Consider the following 27,356-nt stretch of genomic DNA (forward strand, 5'->3'; position numbering starts at 1 on the left):
CGCGCGCGCAGGCACGGAGCCTGACACGGCCAAGATGTCTTTGATGTTGCAGGCAGCTCAGAGGAACGTTTCGGCGCGGCGCGGCAGGCCATGCATGAAAGCGGGTGTCAGAAAGCCCAGCAGAATCACTCACTGTGAAGATGTCTAATAGGAACTGCTGAATACACAATACGGGCAGCATGGGCTGAATGGCTAAATTGGAGCGGCCAGGACACAGTCAGAAGGTTTTGAATCAATCAGAAATTATAATTAAACCTGTAATGAGTGTTTTGACATCTTCCCCCCCCCTCCCTTTTTTTTTTCCTTAATTGGAGGTTAACACTATTTAGACTTTATTACGGTCAAGTATCAACAATTTTATAATATAACTTCTATGCCTTTTAGCAAATTACCTCAAACTTTACTCTTTGGATATAAAAAATACTCCCTTCGCAACTCAAAAATTTCCCTCCGAGGGGAAAAAATTCTACAATACTTCAGTATGTGTTTTATTTAGGCTGAAACGGCATCGGAGCCACGCTAGGTTTGTTTAATTTTTCATTTTACTGCATAAACATTTGACAAAGAGCGAAAGCTATCTGTTCATCTTGTGAATGATGGTATACGTCATATGTTCATTAGCATTCACATCTCCCGCGAAGTACAGGCAATAAAATAAGGAAACAAAGACAAAAGGTATAAAAGAACGATACAAGATGGCACCAGTTACAGGTGCATGGAACAAGCCTCGAACATTACAAAAAGACATATATGAGATGTCAAGTAGCGTAAGAAAAAAAAAAAAAAAACCAAGAAAAAAAAATTGAAGCCTGACACTGCTGCCCAATTTCATTTGCATAAAAAGTGCAAGTGACTATTTATAAATATATTCAGATCACAAGATGTTTGTATTCTGTTTTTCCATGTAAAGCATTAATAGACATTTATTCCCATCCTTGCATTTTAAAAAGCAATGTACATAATTAGGCTTTTACGGAAAGATTACAATGTGCATTATAAATTGATTCCTGTTTAAAGCGAAGGTGGCAAATATGCATTAGTTTAAGAGACAAATGGCTGGAAACGCCGCGTTCAGAATGACAGTAGATACGTATTTAGACACCTTACAATAACTATTAGGGTACAATTGCTGATGAAACTTTAATTGCATAGGATTCATTAAAATCTCTAAATGGCAGACGCACGTTTAGGTTTAATTTGAGAACACAGCCACAAAAAATGGATCTGGAAGTTTTTGTCGTTAGATTTTAGCAGTAACTTAGCATTCTGAAAAAGTTAGCAACAGCAACTGAAGCAATCCAACTGCATTTTGCAGCAGATGCTGCATCTACGCCTATTATCAGTAAATATTTTCTCAGCAGACTTACGGTGCTGCCGCCCGAGGAACCCAGCCCAAACCCCGGCTCGGTTCAGCTCAGCGCAGAACGGTTTGGGAGGCGGGAGGTGGAGGCGCAGCGACACGTTACAGACGTGAAGAAAGTTTTTATTATTTCCCCCTTTCACGCACACGGATGCTCACGGCTATTTTAAGCAAGAGAAGAAAAGGCAAGGGGTCGCTTGCCGTAGCGCCGCTTGATCCCTCGCGCCCGAGGGTGTCAACCTACTGCAGGCGACGCGACACGGGGGTACAACTTTAGGCTGGCCGACAAAAGTTAATTTTGCAGAGGAAAGCGGCTGTGATTTCCCCCGAGCTCGGGCCGCGCGCTGGTCGCTTGAGGACGGGGAGCGCACGCACAAGGCGCAGCCCCGCGCGGGCACGTGCGCGGCGTGAGTGACATCGGCAGAAGAAAAGAGGAACCCGAAGACTGCCGCGTCCCCGCCGCGTTACTCATTATCTCTGCGTTGCGAGGAGGGTTAAAATCAAAATGGAGGCTTTTTTTGGGACCTGGGCGCTTCTGCTGCTCGGAGCGCGCGGCCGGGGGGCGCGCCGGCTTAGCAGCACGGGGAGGAAAGGGACGCACGCTGCCGTGCCAGGGCGCGCGGCGAGTGTTTGCTGCCGACAGGCTGGGAAGTTTCACTTGGGATACAGCTGGGTGGAAGAGGGATGATTGAAGGGGAGTGTGTCGATGTGCGAGAGGTCAGGGGGAAACGGGGAAGGACTGAAACACACCTCCTGCATTACCAGCATCAATGGGTCTTTGATGCTATAGAAATTACTCTGCTAAAACTTATTAAGAATTTTATTCCGGCGACACGCGCTGCGTGTAATCGCGTGTGAAGACGCACGCGGGCAGGGAGACGCGCAGAACAGCACGCTGCGGCATATGCCTGTGTGCATTTGGCTTACCGAGCGCAAGCGGATGCTTTTTCCCTATGGGATGCGTCTCCTGAGCTACCTGATTTAGAAATATTTGTTTAAACTGTGAAAAGTTACTTCAGCACGTACGGAAGGGAAGCAGAAGGCAGAAAGATTTTTTTTCTTTCAAAATAAGGTATCTTGAGGAGCGCGCATTATATAACTAATTTTAATTTTCTGCCGTTACAAACTATAGACTCGCTATCCCTTTCCACAGATTCACGCGAATCTACCAAATATAGTGACATTGAAATTTCAAATTTCTTTTTTCTCTAGCACTTGCTTCACAATTAAGAGTAAAAAAACTTCACTTAGGTTGTACTTAGCAGAATGCTGCAAAATATAAAAAAGTATAGAGTACATACAAAAGAAGCGCAATCCAAAGCAATGGAAATAATAACTTAACATCATTACTTTCTGTGCCGCGCAACGAAAATCAGTTTAGTCCAGCCAAATGAGGATTTAGCCTCTACTTAAACAGGACAATTGCTTTTTTTTTTTCTTTCTTTTTTTGTTTCCTGGAGAAAGAGAGGCGGTGGGAAGCAACATGAGAGTCCGCAGAGCAGGACGATTCTAATTGTTTTGTCTTTATTACGCATTATTCTTACGAACACCGCCACCCATTACCCTTTTCAGCAATAGAGCAGGGCTCAAAACGGTGACCCCACTAAATCTGGCGCTAAGCAGTCTGCATCGCACCCGGAGCAGCCTCTCCTCAAAACACGAACGTGACAGAAAATCAGCATTTCTGGAGAGAGATGGGGAGGCTCTATCAATTCCCTCCTCAGACTGCTGCACCAGATCAGAAGCGTCGAGGGGCTCTTGATCAAGCCTTTGTCGTTTAAATGCTTTTTTTTCTTTTTTCTTTTTTTTTTTTTTAAAAAAAAGCCAGAAATAAACTTTATTATCTTTTAAAAAATGCACTTGAGCATCTCGCACGTGACGGAAGTTTGCTGGTTAGATCGTCAAAAGGTTTTGATGATGCCATGTATGTACAGTGCACGGAGAGTAAAAATGTTTAGGTGGGAACGAGGTATAGGAAAACATTTTTAATTGCTTGCCACATTAGCAGTACCTGGACTTTGAAAAGATCTCCCTAGCAAAACAACACAGAGCCGCCCCTCATCTCCAGTAATGTGCTCGTAAAATGAAAACGTCTCGGTGACACGGGAGAGAGATGACACTTCAGACATCCTCTGTAATTTTTCCAGTCTCCAAGTGCTATGGTTTTACAAACTAAAAATACAGAAACATCCCCACAGACTTTGGATTTTTTTTCTTTATTTTGAAAGCATTCGCCCTGCGTCTGCAAAATACCACTTTTTTGCCACAGAAGTTGTATCTTTCACAGGAAAACTTAAAAAATACGGGTTTTTACCCCGTGCTGCTCTGTTTTACTCAGACCTTATCAGTAAAAGGAGTCACTCGTACGCCTGATGCTGAAGATGCCCATCAATCAAGCAATTATTAAACCCCATTCAAAACACTTATTTCAACACATCCAGAGCATCACTTGGGGCTGCGAATATCTGCTGAGGAAAACCTCACTGTACAACATCCAGGAGAGCATCCGAAATGCTGGAAGCACCTATACACATCTTCACCCCGTTTTCCGAAGGCATCCGCTTTGTTTAACAGCACAATGCTACGCGTGCTACGGATAGTTTTTTTCCTAGGGGGTATTTCTACCTGAAGTAAGAGATCAGATTTCTTCATTTTAATTGCTTATAAACAATCGTGTCCCACCCTTTCTTTTTTTTGTTTCCCAAAACTGAAGCTCTCTGCAAAAGATCTCTCTTGCTGCCAGAGATTTCTCAGGTCCTGTTGCCCTGCACAGTTCACGCATGCAAGCAAGTCCGTCATTTTTCCCCAACTGAATAACACGGATAATGGGCTGCTACGAGATACTCGGGCTCTTCCTTTATTTCAGAATTAAAAGCAAGTTCCACTCCCCACTTAAGAGATTAGCTCGTGTTTTGCCCGTGCCCACCGTCTACGTTCATTGACTCAAATATCAGCTTAAAGTGAGTGCAGAGTGTTGCAGACGCACAGTCTGCGCACAATGCAGACGCGCAATGTATGTAACGCTCGCTACGTGTAACAACACAGTGACCGGTATAAACACGCACCGGTATTTTCATTTACACACCGACACAAAACAGAACAGATTTCCAGTTACTATCCAACTTTTTTTTCTCCCCGCAGATTTCTGAAATCTGTATTTGCATGTTCATCCTCTACGCTATGGAAAGCTCAGAATTCATCATCGATGCAAAAAATCAGAAAAGATCCTCCGTACCAATAGGTCAACGCATTCTTTTGCGATTTTAATAACGGCCTGTCCTATTACATTTGTTATTCATATAGAATAAGGACAGACAATTTTTAGGTATTATATAGCTTTCTTCTGGAATATTAGCTTTGTGGCTTTGAGAGGCCATTTTCTAAAGATCCTAATAGTCAAATGACATCTTGGGAAATGTTACATTCTCACTGCATTTGCATGATAATGAAGATGAAATTTCATATACGCTACCTGAATTATACTTATCTAAGTTTTGTTTTACCGAATGACCAAAGGAATATGTTCCCTAAGCCAAAGTGTGGCAATACAATGCAATACATTATTGCTTCTGTGAAAGACACGGAACTATAATCCGAGCGATAAAAAAAAAAAAAAAACCCAAACCTGCGTAATTCATGTAATGGCGCTCATACGATCTCTGCTGTGTATCTCTGAATACTTATTTCCTTTGAAGAAAATTCTATAGCATCCACAAAAATATCCGTGGTCAATTTTTTAAAAATGATGAAGGAATGGGTCTGTGATGCTCAGTGCTCTGTAGGACAGGAACGCCACCCTAACATCTTTATTTTTCCGCCAACACGCAGTACTATCACGCGCCTGGTAAAGTTCAGGTGTCAGCTTATTCAGTAGACACGAGCCACCCTTTGGGTACAGCCGCATTTCACCTGTACCCACGGGGAAGTCCGCGCGTCAGATCATTTTGTGACCAGAGAAAGGGGTTTGGTGGACGACAACAGCGGGCGCCTTTCCCGTAACCGGGCACGTAGGCGAATACGCGGCTCTCGGAAATTGCAACGGTGGATTTCGGAGCTCCTGAACACGGGCTGTTATTGCGGGGGACGTTGTAAAGCTCCATTCCCTACGAGGGGGAGCCAAGAACCCGGCTGCCAACCCCGCGTTTCGAAAGCCGGCCCCTGACACACCACATCCGGTAACGACAAGGACGTTGTAGGGAAGTATCTGTCCTCTCTGATCAACACAGGGCTGATCAATCCTTGGCCCGCTCAGCAATTTACCTATGCGATTCATTTTGAGGTACAGCTCCAAAAAGCCAAAATACATCTGCTCTTTTCTTCCGGAGATGCCATTTTTAAAATATTTTTGTAAGACTGAAGAAAATTTAGTACAAAACACGTAAGTTACAAACCAACCGTGTTAATCTAAGCAAAGACACCAGCACACACAGTCTTAGATTAAGTCTCCACTTATAATTGCAAACTCTTTGAAGAGAGAGTAGTTTTGATTTTTGCTGGAAGCTATAAGCATTGTTTAAAAAAAAAACCCCACAGCATGGAATAAATGGTGTACATAATGGCGATTTTATTTAACATAGCTTTTCAGTACACTCTGGCCTGTGCTGTGCTATAACTGCGGAGACACATCCAAATTGAAAAAAAAAAAAAGAAAAGAAAAGAAAAGAAAAAAATACTTATCCTGGAAAAAAAAAAAAAAAAAAGGAAGGGCCTATACTCAAAGGAACATCTGAATAAAATTGAGACATCTGCAGTAAAGTTTTCCCTTCTCCCTAGAATGTTTGAGATGAACTCGGCGTAACACTGCCTTCCAAGAAAAGACAGGGTGATCAATGCAGGAGCACATCAGGCTCCCTTGGACAGGCCAATCAATGCAAGAAAGAACCTTGCCCAGGGCCTTATGCAAATAGAAGCACGTCCTGCAACCCGGGGAGGGAACATGCGCAATAGATCAATGGCATCTGAAAAACCTTACAGCTATATCAGCCTCAGACAGTAAATATATAATGATGAATCCCTCACGTTCAGCCGTGAACTCTTTAAACTAGGTTATTTTCAACAGCTGGTTTAAAAAAAATCTGCCGGGGCTGTAGACGGCAATGACAGAGAAGTGAAATAAGATTACCGAGGGTTAAATTAACAATGCTTTTTTTTTTTTTTTTTTAAGGCTCAGAATATATAATCTCTGTACTTTAACACCTTGTAAAACGCTGGAAGTTATGTGCCCTGATGGTGTAGGGACCGAGACGGGGGTGGCTGGGGTTTTGTGTTGTTATTCTCATATCTTGATTTTTTTTTTTTACCCGGTAAAGTGCTTGGTGATGTAGGAAAAAATAAAAGGTTTATCATTTACAAGTACCACAATATGAGAGATCTAACATCACAATCACCACCCTGTTGACTGACATTTACTCTGTTGAAGATTACCGCATTATATTTTTTGTACCCCTGGCTGTTTTAGGCTGTATTTTAAAGGAATTCAAGACAATAATAACGCTCTTAAGCAAAGCAGCTGACACATAACATTAATACTTCAAAAGCACTCCAAACTGGAATAAAACTTGGTAAGGTGCACAAAGCAATATTCATGTCCACAGGACCGTAGAGGTTTGCCAACTACTTGGTTACTACATCAAAATTGCTAAAATTACAAGTCTTCCCACGCAGACTTGTGGGGAATGATTTCCTAAACATTATTCATCATCTGTTCTTGGGAAAGGGATGGGCAGAGAAAGGAGGAGGATGAAGGAACAAGCAAAAAAAGCCTGCAAAAAACTTTCCCTCTGAAGAAACTCCACTTCTAAAGATCGCTCACAGCTCCTACCTTCATAGCACACGGGTATAATGCTCCTGTCAGACGGCTAGAGCCACTCCAGGACAAAATATAATCCGGATATCGACAAGCAAATAAAATGCCCTGGCTTAATCAAGCTTTTAAAAACCTCGTGCACTTTGTATCCTGACACTGCAGGACCCTGAGATTCACGACGACGTTTAATACGCCTTGGAAAATGGAAAAGGCAGAGAAATAGCTAATTAAACTATTTATTTTTCGTCTATTTATGAGGAAATTCTGCTCCCGCGTTTTGACACTTTGCATTAGAATTTCAGTTCTGTTCTGCGGCGTTAAAAGCACAATTTTCTCAATGAATATATGTGCACAATCTGCTTACATATTTTTACTTCATATCACATTGAAGCAAAGCCCTTAAATAGGATTATTTTAACATTTAAACACTGGTAGTCATGCTATTATTAATATTAAAATACTCCACTAATATACTGAAAGAGCTGTGTAACACATCTTCACTAGATTAAAGAAAGGAAAGTTCTAGGATAAAATGCAAATTTCAGCTGCTTCTTACAGCACCAGTTTTAGAGCTCCCTTCACCAGAGTATGTTTGGATTCCTTTTACTCCACCTGGATTTGCAATGCCTCATATATTATTAACTCGCAGTTCCCCTGGTTGATCCACTAAACCGGGTCTTAAAGTCTTATAAAATCTCTACTGTTCCGCACAAAAGCCATACATATACTTTTCACCATAATTAACATTTAAATTAACAGTAACACAATACACTCGTGTAGTCTTATCGGCATAAGAGCATGTCATAGAAATGGGAAAAAGTAGGAAATAAAAGTGAGAAGACTTCCTTTTTCTTAATGTTTTTTTCCATTAAAAAAAAAAAAGAACAACAGAATTTAAAACAGCCTAATATTTCAGATAAAGTAATCTAAGTGCACCACAAAACCTGTCAGGGAATAATACGTGTGACTTTCCCGCTTTCTTCATCATACAAGCAAATCCAAACCTCCTACTTTTCTTCTTTATTACCGTTCATATATACGTTCAAAAAGAACTGCAATCCCTTTAGACTGTGATGATGTCATATGTTGTAAAATCTTCAGCATTAAGCTGCTCTCCAAACCAATCTGGAGAGATCAGTAACAACCCAGACAGTTAGATAAAATGCCAGGGTTTTTCATGTTGTACCCGCTGGAAAAAAACCCAACCCCAGTACTCATGTTGTTGGAACCTCCCGTCAGCCCAACGCATGGCCATTTATCGATGCAATGACCACATCCGCACAAAACGGTGTTCTAAAAACGTCATTTTTCTGTCCCGTTGCACTGCCGCCAGGAAAGAGGCATCTGCAGAGGATGAGGATGCAATACCACTGCGGAAAGACGCACCGGTTGGTAAGACCCAGAAACAGGTGGATTAAATAAAATAAAAAGGCAGATGTGTGTTCGTGGATTTTACAAGAGTAAGAAGGCACAATCTGAAGATCAGCCTGAATAGGGTGAAGCGAAATCGGTCCAGGGAAGCAGGAGATGGGACTTCTTATTTACGCAGCAGGACTCAGGGGCATGACGGCACATGCACCACCACCTCAGGAATTCACCTTGGGGAGCCAAAAAGGAGATGGACTGAAACAGTTTACCCCAGAGTGAAGGCAAAGATGTGAGGCGCCAGGTACCTGTCTCAGAGGTTCAGGACAGAAGAGTTGCCTCCCGTTACTGCCGATGAATTTCCCAATGTCTGGAAGAACTCTGGTGACCATGAGATGGTTCAGACAGAAAACGCCTCTATGGAGGTGCCACCGAGGTGGTGCCATGCAGGTGTCATCTACAGATGACAACTTGTACCTTCTGGGAAGTTTGGGCAACCAGTGAGGAGATTAACAGCTAGGCAAGAAACTAAGGAAAATCAGTTGTCCTGGGCCCTGGAGTTAACTGCTGATGTACTCAACGGTGCACATTTTAAGGAGATGGTTGCACGCAGATGTTGCCCCACCATCTTTGATAGGCTCAAGGGCTGAGGTTTATCCACACAACTGAAAGGATGAGCGACGTGTTCTTTGAACACAGCCCTGTGCTCAGGCTTTTTTTTTTCTTTTTTTCTTTCAGAGCTAGATTTTGAAATGAAAAATAAACTGACTGCTAAGTACACCGTCTCACAGAATTTAAAACAGCTGAAACAATGCAGGAAAGGATACTAATACAAAGGAATTTATTGAGCCAGAAGGAAGTTTCTAGTCAGATATAGGGATAGATGCCAAATATGGTTTTATTTAACATCTTCATTAATGATCTGGAATTAATTGAATTTGCAGGTGACATTAAAGTGGGAGAAACTGCCAAGAGAAGTAAGTCATGAAAGAAATACACAACGAGCTTCCAAGACTCACAGACCTGTAGCACAAAAGGGATCATTATGACAATCTAGTTTGTCATCCCCCACAACAAGGGCCACAACGCAGCTAGATTTAATTTGGAAGAATCTGAGATAATGTTGTTGGGGGGGTGGTGTGGAAATGATCTACTGCATTCAGCACCACTGGGGAAAGGGAAACCGGGAGCACTAAAACACTCTGAGGGATGCGTGAATATTAGGGGCTACCAAATTCAAAGGAACTTTGGAAAAAAAAAAATTCTAGTACGATTTTGGCTGCATTGACCAAAATGTTGCACAGCTGAACAAAGGTGCTGAAGTTCACCTTGAGCTAACTACAGTAACTGCACTTAAAATATGGACTTAAACTCCCAGCATGCTACCAGAGAAATGTTGACAAATAGTACTCAATTCAGACAGGAATACAAAGGAAAAAGAAAAAAGCAAAGACCTAGTTATATATAGCTGGGCAAGAGGAGAACAAGGGGATGGAAGTACGAGAACAATTGGTAAACATCAGAAAGCTTTTCATACTGAAATCTAAAAATAAATGTTCGCCGTGTAGTGCATGGAATTTAAGACAATGCAAAGAAATTATAAGAATACACAACTGGTGAGATGACGCAACTCTACAAAAGTCTCTGCAAAGAAATGCAGGAGGTGCTGTGCCTTCAACCTCCAAATCCCGTAGGGTACAAACACGCATTCCCACATAGCCGGATTTCCACGTAACCCTAACTTTTACCCAACTCCAGTTCTTTGCCCACTTTATAATTAGCATACCAACTTTGGTGTCAAACTAGAAAATTAATATGCACGGGCCAATGCGATGTAAATTAATGATGGGTGGTGCTGGCAATTAGTACTCGGTGTAACGTTCCAGTCCATGAAACATTGCTCTTCTCCTTTTGGAAGCGGGGAAGGGGCAGGCGTATGGGTAGCCTCAGACCATGGACTGAGCTGAGTGAAGCATGAGATACTACATTAGCAAATGATTAAGAGGAAGCAAAAAGTAATGAGGCTGAGCAAGTTATCTAGAGCAAGGTAACGAGGAGGGATGAATATTCAAAACATGAGCCTGTTCTGAAAATGGGCAGCACTTGGTCTTTCCCTGCAGCCATCCTCTTCTCCCATGCAGCAAAGCTGGGGATGAACCGAGGAAGGGGATGCCTACACAGCATTTAAACTAAAGCACCAAAAAATGAAAAAGGACGTGCAGCTGTGGTGCTCCGAACTGCTTGGTAATCGTTCATCATTCCTCTGTCTCTTCCCGTTAGATGATCCTTCCAGACTGCAAGCTCTTCAGGGCAAGGCACTACTCCGTGATTGCTGCCGCAATGCAAACGGATAATAATGATGAAGGGTAGCAAGTGGAATAGTGATGCCAGTGCTCACTTGTCAGCTTATTTATTTAGGCTGAGAGTGGCCTAAGATGTTTTCTCTGGTCTGTGTAAAAATGGGCAATATACACATATAAATATGCACACTATATATATGTGTGTGTGTGTGTGTGTGTGTATAAACACACACTTTTTGCATGTATGTATCAGTAAAAGCCAAATGTGACTGAGAAGTTGCTCCCAGTACAGCAGGCAGCGGCACGTATTAAGATACTTCAGTATTTTTTTCTCAATCCGTCATTTAATTTCCTCACTGCTGCAGCCCCTCACCATGGGATCTGTGATCCCTGTTGCTTCCTACCACAAGCTGAAGGCAGAGTGGGTTTGAATGTTCATGCACATTAAGCAAAGCATTTCAGAAAGCATTAGCAAAAATGAGTCCGCAACTTCCAAAAAGAAGTACGGAGGGAAGAAAAGTTATTTGCAGATGTTGGTGTTTGGGGATTTCACCCAGTTTTGGTTCAAACTTGACGCTTCCAGTGGACTGAGCCTGGAGTCAGAGAGGGGCCAACTCCAGAAAAATTAAACCAAACTGGGTCCAGTTGTCCGCAGCTGAAAATACCCACCTGCAGGTGCTGTCTTTCATGGGAACACAAACCCCTGGGCCATCCCAAGGACCGACGGCCCCAGCCACTCGCTCGCCTAACTCTTGCCACGTGTGGGTCACGCTGGGTAGCAGCTTTGCCCCAGCCCTCTTCTTCCCAAACCCGCCTTCCTCATCCGACGGTGAGAAACCTAATTCCACCCTAAATTTATTCATGACCAGTTTTAATCCATCTGTTCCTGTGCCAACATTGTTCTTTGGCTTACACGGCTCTCCCTCCCCGCTGTTTACTCTCCCGATGTATTTGCAGAGTGCTACCAATCCCTCTAAGCTTTCCTCCACTGGGCTGAACAAGCCACGCTTTTTAAACTCTGCTTCTATAGCAAATACAGAATAGACGCTGAACCTTCTTTTTCTTCAACAGCCACCAAAGTTAACGTAAGAGCATTAGCAGATTACACAGCTCTTACTAAGACCGATAAGCCTACAAGGGTGTGTGTACTGTTTCTACAGCTAGGTTGATCCCGGTGCTCACGGCAGGTAGGACATCTCCATGTGGCACCACATCACGGCACATCTGTGTATCCTTCATCTTTCCCAGCAAAATCGGCTCTCCGTGGCTCGGAGCGTACTGACACCTCTTCCCCACGTCTCCTCCGGACTGAGTTAATCTTCCCAAGTGTCTTAAATTATCTCAGATTAATCTCACCAGCATGCTGGCCAGCATTAATATTTCCCTTCCCGGGATAGGAAAAAGCGAACAAATCACAGGATCACATTTGGCTCTTTTGTTGCCTTATCGGGTCATTCATTTACAGCCATCAGTGATGAAGCCACACGTCCAGGGGCTTCTCCACCCCTGCTGCTCCCCGTTGATGAGCTCACTTTTCATACACAAACGCAGATGACTAGCCCGTCAATGCCTAAGTATCCTGAAGTTTGCATTATTTCCTTTAATTTCTATTCCTGCAGAAATTCCACATCTGAATACTGATGGTGACTTCACCGCTTCATACCAGGAGCCGCACACGTACTTCATGTGCCCATGTCAGTAACAGAAATACTTGCCCCAAGGCTAGTGACCCTGGTCCCGTCCAACCCTTTTTACACAACCCACTGCCGTTCCTCCATTAGCTCCTCTTGACCACCCTTGTTTGACCGATTTTCAGGTGAGCGAGCATTTTTCCAAGAAGCACCATAAAGTATAGCTGAAATAAACAACCGAAGGCAATTAAGATCCCGTTTTTACTTCTAGACTTATTTTTCTGAGTGTCCTTACCTAAGTCAGACCTGACTCAAAGAGGTGCTAATGTAAGCGTACAACACAGAAAAAGGTGAGACCTGAAACAGGTCGAGTCCAAAGACTGGACATGTAACCCACGTCACCATAAACCTACAAGACAGCGTCCCATATGCTCTCCCAGTTGACATCCAACATTTAAAGAATGTCCTCTTTTTTTTTTTTTTTAGTTTAAGGCTCGCAAAGCCTTGAAGCACAGTGATATTTTGCTTCATTTCTTCACTATATGGATCTTGGCCACTGAGGTGTTTTCTTCTCAGGTCTCTACTTCCAGCTCTCTCCCATGCTTCCCACAACCATCACAGATCTTGTGTTATTTCTGCCACACATCAGTAGATTTATTTGGATTTAATACGTCAGCCAGGGGATTTAAGTTGCATATCCATAGTACCCACTCTATGCTCATCAATTCTTGAGCCCATATATAAGTATATATATAAGTAAATATAAAAATAAGTAGATAGATGTATTTATAGAAGTATAGATAAATAAAAAGCCAAATACAGCAAACCATTCAATCTGAAATTTCAGGAAATTAAATTAATGAAAAGCTAATGACAGGTTCACAGCCCAGCCATTAAGGCTCTTAAAATGCATTTTGCCTGTGCCAGAATACTGATGCTGCCTGCGAGACCCCCAGGTAGCTCAGCAGGTGTCCGTTTATCATCGTTATTATTACGGCACCTATCAGCTCCAGCCAGGGTCAGGTCCTCGCCGTGCTCAGCACAATACAACAAAATGAAGTGGCAGCATATTGCAGAGCATATCTCAAAATGATGGACCTAAAATTATTTCAAATGGGCAAAATTGGCTGATTTTGATGGAATTAGGACGCTACAGTGGATATAGTAATTTGAACAATGTGTTTTAAGGGCTCTCATTTTAACACAGCTGCCTAAAAATACACAAACACACACACACACTTTTATCTACACCCTTGCGCAAAATGTCAATATATACATCCAACATTTTAGCAAACAAAGACCATAATGAATAGTTTCTCATGTGCTCAAAGACAATGAATCTACTTTCCTTCTCCTAATTTAATTATATTACATTCCCCCGTGCGCTTTGTATTTTTACCGCAGTATGGATGCTGTAAGCTCGAGATACCACCACCGATTCTCACAATTTTGTCACCATTCCCATGATATTTGGTGCTTTTTTTTCTTAAAGATATTATTTAACTAGAATTAAGACAAAAAAGCTATGCTTCTGGTTCAGAACGGGCTGAGGAAACCCTTGAAAATGCAAAGCCTAAGGTCTCAGGAATACAGGAGGCAAACAGGAGAAATCCTCCACAAAATCTTTTTTTTTTTTTTTTTTAATCTCAGGATACTGACTACCTAATTGACAATTTTGAAAGCTTAGACTTAACAATTCTTCTCATGATCCTGAAATGAGTAGTTGTCATGTGTTTTTTGCAGTGATGGACGCTGCTAGTTTTAAATGTCACCCGGCATCGTAGGACCACCCTTTCTGTCCTCTCCACGTGCAGCCAGGCCCTGGTGCTCTAATTAGATCTGCAGGGGATGGCCACAGCACTCAGGTAGGCACGGGGGCACGATACATCTTTTCTCCTGCGCGGGCCTTTCATGCAGGCAATGACAAGGGAAAACGTTCTTTTTAGAGCAAAATAATTGTAAACCCACAAAATCTGGCAGAAAAACGCAAAGGAGGCGTTGTACCAGAAACTTATTTTCTGTAAACTAAATATAAAATTGACTCCATCAACTTGAAATTCTCACTTTCTGTTAAATTTCATAAAATTATTATAAGCTAGGAGTTGGGAAAGTTCCACAATTTACCATCAACTACAGCACGCTGCTTCTGAAAATAAATCCTCGACTACACTGTGTAGGGGATAACAGAAGTAAGAAGCTGAGATGTGTTCATGAATCATGGCTTGAGTTTTTCCAAATCAGTAATTAGCAGAACACGGTGACCCAACAACTATTTTTAGTGCTGTGTATTCAAAAAGTAATTTACGTGTAGATATTATTAGATGCACATTTAATTTCAAAGCACAATTACACAAAGTTTTAATTACTAAATATTAAGATACGTTTTAGCATATGGTTTATGATTAGCATTGTAACTCAAGCTATAAACAATACAACTAATTACATTTATTGGTGGAACTTTACTTCCCACACATGTTCAATCACTTTCAATTATTCCCCTAGTAATCTATGACCCAGCAAGGTACAGAAATTGTGTGGCTATGTAACTGGGTAACAGTTTCTGTGCATTCAAGCATGATATTACAGGCTCGCCCTGTTTTTCTTAACATCTCGCAGTCACAGACATGCAAAAATGTAGATTAAAAAGCTGCAAAGACCAATAAAAATGTTAGATACTGCGGCATGTATTTGAAAATTGCAGCCACGTTTTACTGGTTTGTTTAATGAAGGACTTCCAAACCACAGCCTGATTTTTATGGTGAGATAAAATTTGGAATGAAGACCAGGTTTGGCCAACCGAGGGTTTGTAAACAGAAGCGCTCCTCCTTTTATCCCAATTTCACATTGCTTCTCCTTTTTTCACTTTGAGCTTCCCACCAAAACGCGTGCCCGCATCCCAGCACGAGACTCCAGAGCCCTGCAGAGGGAAGGGACGAGGGCAGAGCAGAGCTCCTTGTCCTGTGCAGCTGCAAACGAAGGGGCGCCGGGACGTGCCCGCCCCCCGCGGGGCTGGACGCTTCCCCGCGCCGCGCCGGGGGAGCAGCACCTCTTCCCCCGCGGCGGTACAAACCACCAGGAACGAGTCCTTGCTCAGGATCAGGTTTTGTTGGGTTCCTCTGCCCAACGCCGAAGCGTTGGGTGCTGACGGCGAGCCTTGCGTCGTGACAAAGCGTCGCGATGGGGAATCTCCATGCCTTCAGGCGATTGCCAACGATCGGGACAAGACCTCCCCGCACCGAATAGGCAAAGTGAATTTAAAAGATATTCGTTGAAAACACCCATGTTTTTGGGCTTTTCTGCTTGTTTTCTTTTCCCCTGCGGGCACAATAAAACGCAGAGGGCCCAGGCAGAGAGCTTCACTCCAAATTAAAGCCACATGCTTCACACCGCTCTCCTGCAAGAGGCACGGGTGCAGGAGGGGAACAGCTGTGCAACAGGTCTCCAAAACCACTGCAACCTACGATTTTATTAATCACTTGACCCAAAGTTCTTGCAGAGCAAGAGCAGAGGTGGTATGGTTGCTGTATGGTGTGGCTGCTCCATCACCCTCATCATCTCCCCCACACAAAGTGGGAAAGAAAGCGATCAAATACATATTTGTCATAAGACAGAAATTGCCCATCAGCTGCTCCATTTCTTTTTTTTTTGAGCTCTTTGCAATTACTAAGTGCCATATGGATATAAAGTTGAAGAGAAAGGAGATCACAACAAAATAAAATCTTACAAATTAATATTGTGATAAAATAGTTCAGGGTTTATTTCAGGATCTGCTCCAGTGCATGCGTTATTTAATTAAACTGCTTTCAGTGGAGCTCAGATATCAAAACCAATTCTACCAAAACCAGGTGTTAATACCCTTTGATTTTTTTAAAAAACAATTGGGCTACATGAAATATACTTCTCAGGTCTAGTTTTGCATGACAGATATGTGATGTGCCAATGGTTATATATTATATTCTTCCTCTCAGGCATGCATCTCCTGCAGAGACAGCAGACTACAGAAGCTGACCCTTACTGAGACCATCTTGTCTCTCCGACAAAGCTCCTTTTTAACTTCTTACTTACTGGTTGCTTCCTGCGATGGATAAAAACTTTAGCTCAGCTTGTGATAATTTCACAGGCCCCGAGCACCCTGACCCTGGAAGCCCCAAGGTCAGAAGTCAAGTCTTGTTCTGAAACATCTGTGTGCTTCATATTAAAGTAGAACAAAAGTGAAGAAATATCCACCAGTGTGACAAGAGGAACAGGCAAAATGGGAGTGACACGTTGGTCATCTGTTACCCATGCCACCTCAAGCCACGGACTGAAATGTGATGGAAAAACTCTCCAAGCCTCCTTCGAACAAGCACTTTGTTTAGGAAATGCTGAAGAAGGTCTCCGGTCGCTTTTTATTCCCGCCCTGTGCTAAGTGCCTGATACTGTAGGTGTCTGGCGACCCCAACAACGTGGCTTCCCAAAACCTACAGGAATTCTGCTAACGCTTGACTTTGGACAGAGAAGGCACGCCAGAATAACCTGGGCTGAAACAGAGGGCAGCTGAAAATCACACCTTGGGAAAGCCAGGGCAGAAGAGATGATCCCTACCCTCCACTGCATCCGAGGAGCAACCGGCACACGCAACGCGACCTGTTTCTTGCCCAAAGTTGTGGCTATAGAAGGCGTTGCTCATCTTCACTAATTTGGTCTCTTAAAAATCCAGTTTTGAGACTGTTTATTGACCTGGTAACGAAATACCTCTGGGAAATGATCAGCTGAACTGTTCTCAAGTGTCAAATCTGTACACATCATATATATGTTCTTCTGGAAGCAGAGGGAAAATCAAAATGGCCTTAATTTCTACAAATGAAAAGGGTTAACAAAAGTCTTAAGTTCTCACAATAATACAACTGGTCCTGCTCTGGATTCTTCTAGCTATTTAGAGCAGTACAAGATTAAAATGTTCAGGCAGGAACCACTTTGGCGACCTTTCAGTTTGACTAAACTAACGTGTTATAGACAAAAGACGTACCTATGTGTCTGCCGATTCCTGCCCCTATAAAGCCAACTGCAATGTTCTGCGATTTATGGTTCCACAATCAACAGGAACTTCTTTTTATTTTTTAGTTTTCTTCAACAGAAGGCATCCTGATTACACCAGCGTTTCACCATTAAGTGAGGAGACTACAGCTGCACTCCAAGGATGGTATACAAGCTCAACAGGCAACTCTGTCTACCAGATGGGGTCAACAAACTTGCCTTTAGAGAAAAGGGTGAAAGACTGACAGACCGGACGTTCAGCAGTCCCAGCATCACGGGTAGGGCAGCTTTACACTGAGCAGAGTCCTCCCCACCTGGGGGTTTACCCAGAGCCTAACGAACACCAAAAAAGTCTTCCCAGCAACTTCTGCAGACCTTTGTGGAAAACCGGCAAGATTGGGTGACAGCCCCCCAGATTTTCCCTCATGTTCAGTTCCAATCTATACACACAAAGGTGCATTTGCTAATGTGACTTTGCTTTAAAACTGTTCTTGTATGTTCTCAGTCTTCACTTCCAGTCCTTCTGCCCCAGAGCAGAAACTCATTGAGTGCTGCCCTTCGGTCCACAGCCTGGCCAAGGAGGATCCAATGCGTTTTGTCTTCCCCACAGCCTTTCAGGTTCGTGCACACTTGGGAACTTAATCGTCTAACTCGCAAACAGAGAAAAACGCAGTGACCTTCCCGTTGCAAAGAAATCCTCCCAGACCTGTAGCTGACCACTGGTTCAAAGCTGTCCCTGAATGGCTGCTTTCAAGAAGGTGATCACAAAGAATTCAGAAAATCTGTGAAAGACTTCAGGAAAAGAAGGCAATGGAGAAGTCACACTTACCAACTCTACAAAGGCAAGTCCACCATAACTGTGAGCAACAACAAACACGTTCTCTGCAGCTGACTGGGAAATAAAATGGTCCCAAACATAAATTGCATGTTCTTCAGGAGATCCATTATCCTGCAGAGAGAAATTACGTTTGCAACAATTACCTTTTAAAAACTGGCAATTCTGTCTAAAAGCAACGTGTTCCTATACGTTAAAATGTTTTGTTAAAACAAACCTCAAATGAATATACTCTAGTGTCACAAAAAGAACGGATTCATTTCTCTAAATAAAAGAAATTTAAGATTGCAATTTAAAGGCAGTAAAACTGTTGCTTTATTGTGGCTTATTATAATAAATACAACAAAAATTATGCATCTGCAAAATTTTGTCTAAATACCATGATGGCAATTCAGCTAAACAGAGGCATTCAAAGAAATTATGAGCCACTGCTCTGATTTTCATTCTTTTGACAACTCTTTGTCAAATGTTTGTTCACTGATGGTTTGTTTAAAGTAGTTAAGCCTCAGTCTGATAAAACAAATAAAAACAAGTAGAAACCATATAAATATAATTTTGGTCTTTACAATTTTTTCATATAATGGGCCAACGGAAATCTGCCAAAGATTAAAATTATGGTGTTTGCAACTATGCTTTTAAATGCTACTTTTTGCAACTGCAGACTACGAGATACAGCGCTAATAAAACACCTCTGGGCTGCTTACACGTTCGGAGCCTCTGGTAGTTAGGGGAGAGCTTTTCCTTATTATTGAGCAAGAATTAGAATCATAGAATCATAGAATGTTTAGGGTTGGAAGGGACCACTAGTGGTCATCTAGTCCAACCCCCCTGCAGTGAGCAGGGACACCGCTAACCAGATCAGATTGCTCAGAGCCCCATCCAACCTGGCCTTGAATGTTCCCAGGGATGGGGCCTCCACCCCCTCTCTGGGCAACCTGTTCCAGTGTTTTACCACCCTCATTGTAAAAAATTTCTTCCTTACCTCTAGCCTGAACCTACCCTGTTCTAGTTTAAAACCATTTCCCCTTGTCCTAACACAGCTGGCCCTACTAAAAAGACGTTCCCCATCTTTCCTATAGGCCCCCTTTAGGTACTGGAAGGCCGCAATCAGGTCTCCCCGTAGCCTCCTTTTCTCCAGACTGAACAAGCCCAACTCTCTCAGCCTGTCCTCATAGGAGAGGTGCTCCAGCCCTCGGATCATTTTTGTAGCCCTCCTCTGGACCCGTTCCAACAGTTCCATGTCCTTCTTGTGCTGAGGGCTCCAGAGCTGGACGCAGTACTCCAGGTGAGGTCTCACCAGAGCTGAGTAGAGGGGCAGAATCACCTCCCTCGACCTGCTGGCCATACCCCGACCCAGGTGCAGGACCTTGCACTTGGCCTTGTTGAACCTCATGAGGTTCACACAGGCCCACCTCTCTAGCCTGTCCAGGTCTCTTTGGATGACATCCCTTCCTTCTGGTGTGTCAACCGCACCACTCAGCTTGGTATCATCCAATTTGTGGATGCCAGTCAATGTAAGAGTCACTTGAAGGCACTGGGGTGGTTTACGCTGGTTTTGGTGCACTTTCCTCAAACACTGGGCTTGTGCACCCCTGCCTCTACCTTAGAGGCTCTAGGAAAGCCCCGTACTCCTCTCTATTTCACTTCTTTCTCAGGTTGTCCATGTCATAATGACAAATCTGTCCGCTCTCAGGTGACAAGGGTAAGATGCTCTGCTGGCTCCCCTGCCCCACCAGGATTTCACACCTCTCCAGCACAATGCTGCCGGCTCTTTCCAGGCTCCCTTGTGCCAGAAAGAGCTGATCAGCCAAGGTCATGTCATCCCCTAAAATTTGCATCCTTTTCCCCTTTGCTCTGCTCCACCAATGACTTCATATGCTTAGGCGACCCAGACGCAGACCACAAAAGCCTCAGTTCCTTGGGGAAAATAAAGCAAAAGCCACTGGCAATCAGAAGATGCTAATTACAGTGTGAATTACCGTAACTCTACCAAGAACACTGAAGTGATTTAGGTCTCAGTCCCACTCTGAAACACAGTTTTGGGAATTTAAGCTCTTACAAGTGTCTAAAATCAATGGGAAGACAGACAACTAAATAACGTGGTGGATTTAGGCTTTTACCTCTATTCTCATGCCTGGTTTCCTAAATAAGTGTGAGATGGCTACAAATCTTTATGGCTCTGGACCCAAAGCTTTTAAAACAATTATGTGCTTTTAAATTTTTTTTCTCTAAGGTAGCAGCGATTAAAACATATTTATCAAATTTGCCAAAAAGCACTGAAGGTATTCTTCTTCATCCCGGACATATTCTGCTCTTGATTGACTATGACAGAACATAGTTTTAACTAATTAAGTATCAACTACTGTAAACCACCTCAGCATGAGAAAGGGCTTATTTTCTTTCAACCCTGTTTTGAAATTTGATTGTAGAGGTAGGTGAAGGAGGTAAAGACTCCTCCCTCTGTGAGGAAAGAGGGAAGTTTTTCAAAAGAAATTTCATAAAGAAAATATGATTGACAGAGCAGTTATTAAGATAAAGCTGAAGGACAACTTGAACTGGAGTTTCCTATGGAAAAGCAATGTGCTCTAATTATGATACACATGGAAAAGGCACATCAAAATACCAGGAGAGCTTTAAAATGACTACTTTATGTAAACGATTTATTTTAGTTAAATATTCAGAAGGTATTTGTTTTTAAATAATGATATTACCATTAATTCTCATAACAGCAATTTTTGTGCAGGTACATAACCCAGGTTTAATGTTCTGACAATAAGAAGAGGTTGTTTCTGGTTAACACTGCATTTTCAGGTATTTTATATTTATTATTCTGCACGCTGCTGGGGAAAAGCATGCAATCTCAGGGCTTCCGCAAGACTCAGGCAGCCGCAAGAAGCTTCTGAAGGATTCAGAAATTCAGCCCGAAAAACCTTCCGCCAATTAAAGCATAACCAGTGGTCTAGTAAACCAAATCATTAACTGCACGGCCTCACAGGCCAGTGCAAACACTCGATAGGATTTTACAAAAGCAAAAAGAAATGAGCTAGAACGCGTTAGATATAGGCTGTAACTACAGTTTCCTTTGTTAGTGGTGAAAAAAGAAAAAGGATAAAATGTCAGGATAAACTGTGCCACTGTACACACTCGGCTAAGCCCCGAATGAGGTAAGGAACGCACGTGCGTGTGAGGAGGAGTTCGGCGGAGTCAGGTGTGTTTAGCAGAAAAGCTCTTTTTTTCAGAGCATCTGATGATTTTTTCCCCGCGTAACAAGCCCGTATTTTAAACGACTCGGACGGAGAATAAACCGTACAAGAAACATCTGGCTGCGGGAGCGAGCTCCGCCGACCGCAGAATTCGTCTGGTCTCCTCAGGATTTCGAATCGTGCTGGGTCCATGAGGAGCCAGGATTAACCTCCTCTGCCTGGCCTGGGTTAAATCATGAGGCTGGATTCTGCAAGTTTCGGTACGAAAGGTGGCATTTTCAGGCAGCTGCTGCCCTCCTTTTCGTGGCAGCTAAACGCAATGCCCTTGCACACCACCTTGCTCAGTTATTTGAAGTGGGGGCCTCTCACTCATGCTTTACATAATTATCTATATGATTGTACGGAAAGGAACAGAGGGACCACGCCATGTACCTCGGGAGGCAGCTGAGGGTGAATGCATCCCCCTTTGGGAAACAGACTGAGATGGAAAGGTACTGGGGAAGACGAACTCAAATTTCCAGCCGCTGAACGTTGGTCATCTGTAATCGGTTAATTCCATGTCTAAATACGCAGTCTGATTTTTTGGAGGTGGGGAAGTCACAGCTGTGGGTCTTCACCCCTCTGAAAATCTCCCCCCTCCCCTCAATATGTATAATTAGAAAAAAGAAAAAAAAAAAAAAAAAAAAAAAGCCAACTGCAGAGTCATCTGGAATCCATTTCTGTTAGGAATGTTTTGGTGAAGAAAGGAGCTCATAAATTCATACTCAGACAATGACCCAGGGCATGGAAGTTTACAACAGATTACAAGATATCTGAATGCTCTCTAGTTCCTCTTCTTCCACCCTTATTTTGAGATGTAGAAATAAAAAGATTTAACTACAGTTTTAAAAAAATATTCTCAAAGTATTAAAAAGTAGATTGTCCACTGGGTTAACTTTTCTTTCAATTTTCAGGGTAATTTTCATTTGTTTGTTTCTGTTATAGTATTTAAACTGTCACAATCAGAATCATAAAATTATTCCTCCCAGTTTCAGTTCCTGAAAAGAGTAAGCAGAATATGTTGTTCAATTACCTGGGAATGCTGGTCACTGATCAATGCCCAATGTCTTGGCAGTTTCCAAGACTTCTGCTTGGGAAAGGAGACTGAACAGGATAGAGGCAGAAAAACCTAAGCAACAGAAACTACCTCCAAGAACACAATTTTAAAATGGATCTCCTTCCATCAGTATTTGATACAAATGCTTCACAAAGATGTTCAAGCAGGCACGAGAGAAACAGGATTTATAAAGGGGAGGTGACCTGCTCATGAAGGGTCTTGTTCTGATCCCTCTTCCTCCTATTTTAGACCCCACGTTATGTGAAAAGGCCTCCGTGTGACACTCAACCCATGCAAAGTAACCCAAAACCAGGCAACTGCCGGGTTTCTGCAGCCCAGGTACCTCCCGACTCGGCTCCTGCAGCCCCCCTCCGCGGAGCTGAGGGGCTCTGAGCACAGGGGGTACAACCTGCGCCTGTGCTCCCATCATGCCAAATCTTAAAATCTGCCTCTGGTTTTAATGGGGTACAATCAGTAAAATTTACCCTTTAATCTACTAGCAAATGAAAAGCCGTCCGTGTCTTTTTCCTAATAACTACTGCATTTTAGTCCTTTTCACTGGCAAAAATTACAGCCAATATACCTCACTTGCCACCAGCGACTACCAACGCTGCAGAGGCGACCGGATACCGAACGCCCGTCACACGGGCGCGCAGCAAATTCCGTGGAAGATTGCCTTGGAGATAACGGTGGCTAAAATCACTTCACACAAGTACTGCCAAGGTGGTTTAGATTTCTGACGCTACTTTTATTCCTCGTCCCGAATGCTGGAGGAGGCACACAGCTCCGGAACCTGCTATAAAACGGGCACCCATAGCAGTAATATAGAATAAAGTGGCCAGATATTGGGTTCTGATTCAGTCAAATACAGCTGCGTGGGGCTAATCAAAAAGATGCTCTTGCCACACGGACACACTCCTGTTGAATGAGAAATCACAGAATCACAGAATCCTTGAGGTTGGCAAAGCCCTTGAAGCTCCCCCAGCCCAACCGCCCCCCTACCCCTGCCATCCCACCCCCAAACCCTGGCCCTCAGCACCGCCTCTGCCTGGATTTTAAATCCCTCCAGGGGTGGAGGCCATCAAGCGTTTGCAAATAGGATGAACTTTATTTCATGTAGAAGAGATGAGTATTCACAAATATTGATTTAGGAACAGATTCCTTTTTCCAGTGGTAGGCTTTTTTTTTTTTTTCTTCTCCACAGTATTTTTTAAACACCGTCTCTTAACTATGTATAAAAAAATGCCTCACTTTTTAAACCAAACCAGCAGATGCTCAAAAAATGGTTAATATGGAGCTTTTCATTTTAATATCAAAAGTTTAATCAAATAGTTTAATAGTACAGTCTATGAAGGTGATATGACGATGATTAACAAATTCATGTTTCTCATCTTTATGAAGCTATTTAACATCCCAGAGGCAGAACCTCTCCTACAGCCGCTCGAAGCAGCAGCCTGCGGTAGGGAAGAGGTTGCTGGTTGCCAATCTGTCACGTCCTGGTGTGGGTTAGGGACATCCTGGGCTGCTCCAGCCTAGACCAGCTGGGCTCAGTTTTGGGGGGGACCTCACACCAGGAATGGCAGCCCGAGACTACGTCTTCTTGGGGGTCTACGCAATGCTAATAGAAATGCACACGCTTGTATAAAATGCTGCTCCTCGCCTTGTTTTAATAAGAGGTTTTGCTTTGAGAAAGCCATCTTGCAGATGTAAAATTCTCTCTGTAACAGTTTTGAAGTCTCTGAAAACCTAAAACGATTGTGGGTAAATTCTCGGGCCATCCGTTGTGCAAAAAAAGCGGAATAAGAGACCACAGATTTCGGTCTGTCATTTTTTCCTGTACTGCTAGCGTTAGGAGTTGAGAGGTATATAACATTTTAATGGCTGGAGCCATTAGGCACACGCAGATAAGCAGTGTGCACACACTGAATATGGCGTTATGTTCTGTTGCATTCAAAAAACAGGTTGAATTTACTAATGTAATATCACAGTCATTCATTGTTAAATACCAAGCCGAAGTGATGCAGCCACCGGAGCCTTATCAACTATGCCAGATTCTAACACCTAGACACTGCAAGGTCTGCAGTTATGATGGACTACCTGAGTTGATAACACATGGAATTATCTAAACAACATTTGCATATTTGTGTAATTATTTCCTAAGGTTAATTAGCTCCTGCAAAGCAGCTTGCCCTTTGAGACTGCTTACTGTGACAGGTTCACATATTTCCTGTTTCAATGCCAAATTTTACTTTTTTTTTTTTTTTTTCAAAGTAACCTGTTGCTGGAAAGTTACAGATGGGGCAAGAGCTGGAGGCCCTGAGCTACTACAGACTTTACTGGGGCAGTGCAGCTCACGCCCTGTCTTAAACTCCAAATTCATCAAAACTCAGAAAAATCAAATCAAGAAAATCAAATTAGTTTTAAGCTCCAGTGACAGCTCTCTCCTTTTGCTTTGTTTTTTTAAATCAAGGAGTTGGAATCACATTTTTTTTGCGACAAGTGAAAAGTGAAATGCATACAAATAGGGAAATATGCCATACAACTGAATAGCTTCTTAACAATTTACTTGAAGGTGGTTTCTATAATTACCGCTTATCACAGCAAAACAATTTCTCCTTCTAGCTCGATGAGCTACTGTAAACAAGTATGGTACATGTGTTAAATACGGGAGAACAGAACTGCACACTGGCTGGGAGGCGGGGAGATGGAGAAGGCTCAGGTCTCCTGTCTCCCATCCTTCCTGGAGATGTGAGGTCCTTCCCCACCACCAGGACCCTTGCAGCTGGGCACAGCTCGTCCCATTGCTTCAGCGAGCCTTGGGCCAGGCAAATACCTCCCCCAGCCTTTCGGAAAAAATCATTAAATTGAAAAGAATATACAACATGAATATAACAATATAAAAATATAACTTAGAAAAGCAGCAGTTTGCCAGTAAAACAATCCAGGATGGAACAGCGTTTTCGGTGGCTAACACTGGTATCTTCCGCACAATACAAGATTTATTTTCTGTACAAAAAACTTGCTCTTTTAAGAGAAAATCATATGTTTGGAAGTCTGAAATAAACAGTGAGGGGATACAGTTTGTTCCCTGCTGCTATACAATTCGTGATTACCATAACCCAACGCACGCCAGCACCACATTTTGCAGCACTCTTAGGTAATGAAGGCAGCAAAAATTAAATGGATTTCACTGGAAACGTTCTTTGACTACAAAGCAAGACTTTCAAAATCAAGTTTATATAGGTATCTTTGTGTATATGGAAACCAGAAGTTAAGGGTGGTGAACGTGGAGGACAAATGACTGGGGAAGATTTTAATGCATGCTACTGCCATGGCAGGATTTGGGAAGCTCTGGCCTAATTAAGTGCCAAATAAACCTGCAGGAACTCTGCCACTTGCTTTAATACTACTGGAGTTAAAAACAACTCTTCAGCCCTTTGAAGAACCCAGCAACCCAGAGATGGGCACCTGGGCTTTGCCAGCACTGGGAACACCCCTCCTTGCCCCCTGCAGCCCTGGTGTCCTCCTCGTGTCCCCCACCACCACACTGGGCTTGCATTTACACTTCACGCCTCCTTCTACATTTTCTGTCCTTTCACAATGCTCAAATTAAAATAAAAAAAGGTGGTATCAGGTCTCTTTTGCCCCTCCTACTGTGCCACCTCCTGTTCTGGCATGGCCCTCTTCCAACTGCTGCCCTCTCTTTTTCCTCCCCCAGCAGCACCCTTAGGGGTATTAAATGATGCTCATCACCTGCTGCGTTCTCCTCACTCCTTTTCCAAATATTTGCCTTTACACAAGACAAAAAACCTGTTTCATTACGGCGGGACACAATGAAACCATATGATGGTTTATTATCACCAAAGCAGCTCCAAAAAGCCTGTGCAGGGCAAGGTCTAAGAGGCTTTGAAGGCAAAAAAGCTGGAATGGAAGCAAAAAAACCAGCCGGCATCTGATTTTTTTCCCCCCAAAGACAACAGCTATGGCATTACAACCAGAGAAGAGGAGGAAAGTAAGGAAACAATAGAAACCGAAAACAGGAAAAAAGTGAAAGCAAGGATCTCGTATTAGCGTTTTTAGGCAGCAGGAGTACCTAGAGACAAGACTGCAAAGTTTCTAGCCTAGGCCATTTAAGAAGATGTGATCCTTGATGGAGACGTTGCAGTGAATTGGGAGGAATGTATCAGGAAGCATCCCACCTACTTGAAAACATTTTTTACTGTTTTAATCACAGAGTTGAGAAAACTCTTGCACCAGTATTTCTGAAATGTGTCCTACTCCAGCCCAAGAGGAGATCCCTGGAGGCAGCGGGACATTTTATTTATTGTATTTCTGCTTTTCTTACTGAAATGGGCAACACTCTCCTGTATGCTGCATACACGGAGACACACGTACACGAGTACGGGAGTATTTGCTGGCTCTTGCGGAACTCTTAAATGACTGGATTTTCAGGAGTGATGGCGATGGATTGCCTTCTACACTGGGGCGAGTCCAGCTGTATGAAACGAGACAAATGGAGGCTGCAGAAGGCAGCAGAAGCGGGTAACAACATCAGGATCATCTCAGCAGCAAAGCAGCCACGACTGGGGGAGAAGACACAGGAGCAAAAGCAATGGTGGAGGCAAATTTCTAACAAATCATAAACCTGACAATAAAGTATCTGAAATTCAGTTTGGCAGGTTAGAAGCACTGGGAAACACGGGCAATGAAGACTGAGCAGTGGGTCAAGGGAGTTATTTTAGTT

At 43.0% G+C, this 27,356-nt stretch overlaps 1 protein-coding gene across 3 annotated transcripts in view; it reads right to left on the minus strand.

Moving 5' to 3' along the window:
- FAM172A (family with sequence similarity 172 member A) overlaps window positions 1-27,356 on the minus strand; it is a 257,818-nt gene that overhangs the window by 99,682 nt on the left and 130,780 nt on the right. For all 3 annotated transcript variants that reach the window (XM_035889313.1, XM_009649601.2, XM_035889314.1), the window contains one exon: window positions 18,308-18,427. In XM_035889313.1, the coding sequence (XP_035745206.1) occupies window positions 18,308-18,427 (120 nt within the window). The remainder of the gene's footprint in view (window positions 1-18,307; window positions 18,428-27,356) is intronic.

The sequence above is a fragment of the Egretta garzetta genome, unplaced genomic scaffold (genome assembly GCF_000687185.1).
Source record: "Egretta garzetta isolate BGI_Z169 unplaced genomic scaffold, ASM68718v1 scaffold12, whole genome shotgun sequence".
Taxonomy (NCBI): Eukaryota; Metazoa; Chordata; class Aves; order Pelecaniformes; family Ardeidae; genus Egretta; species Egretta garzetta.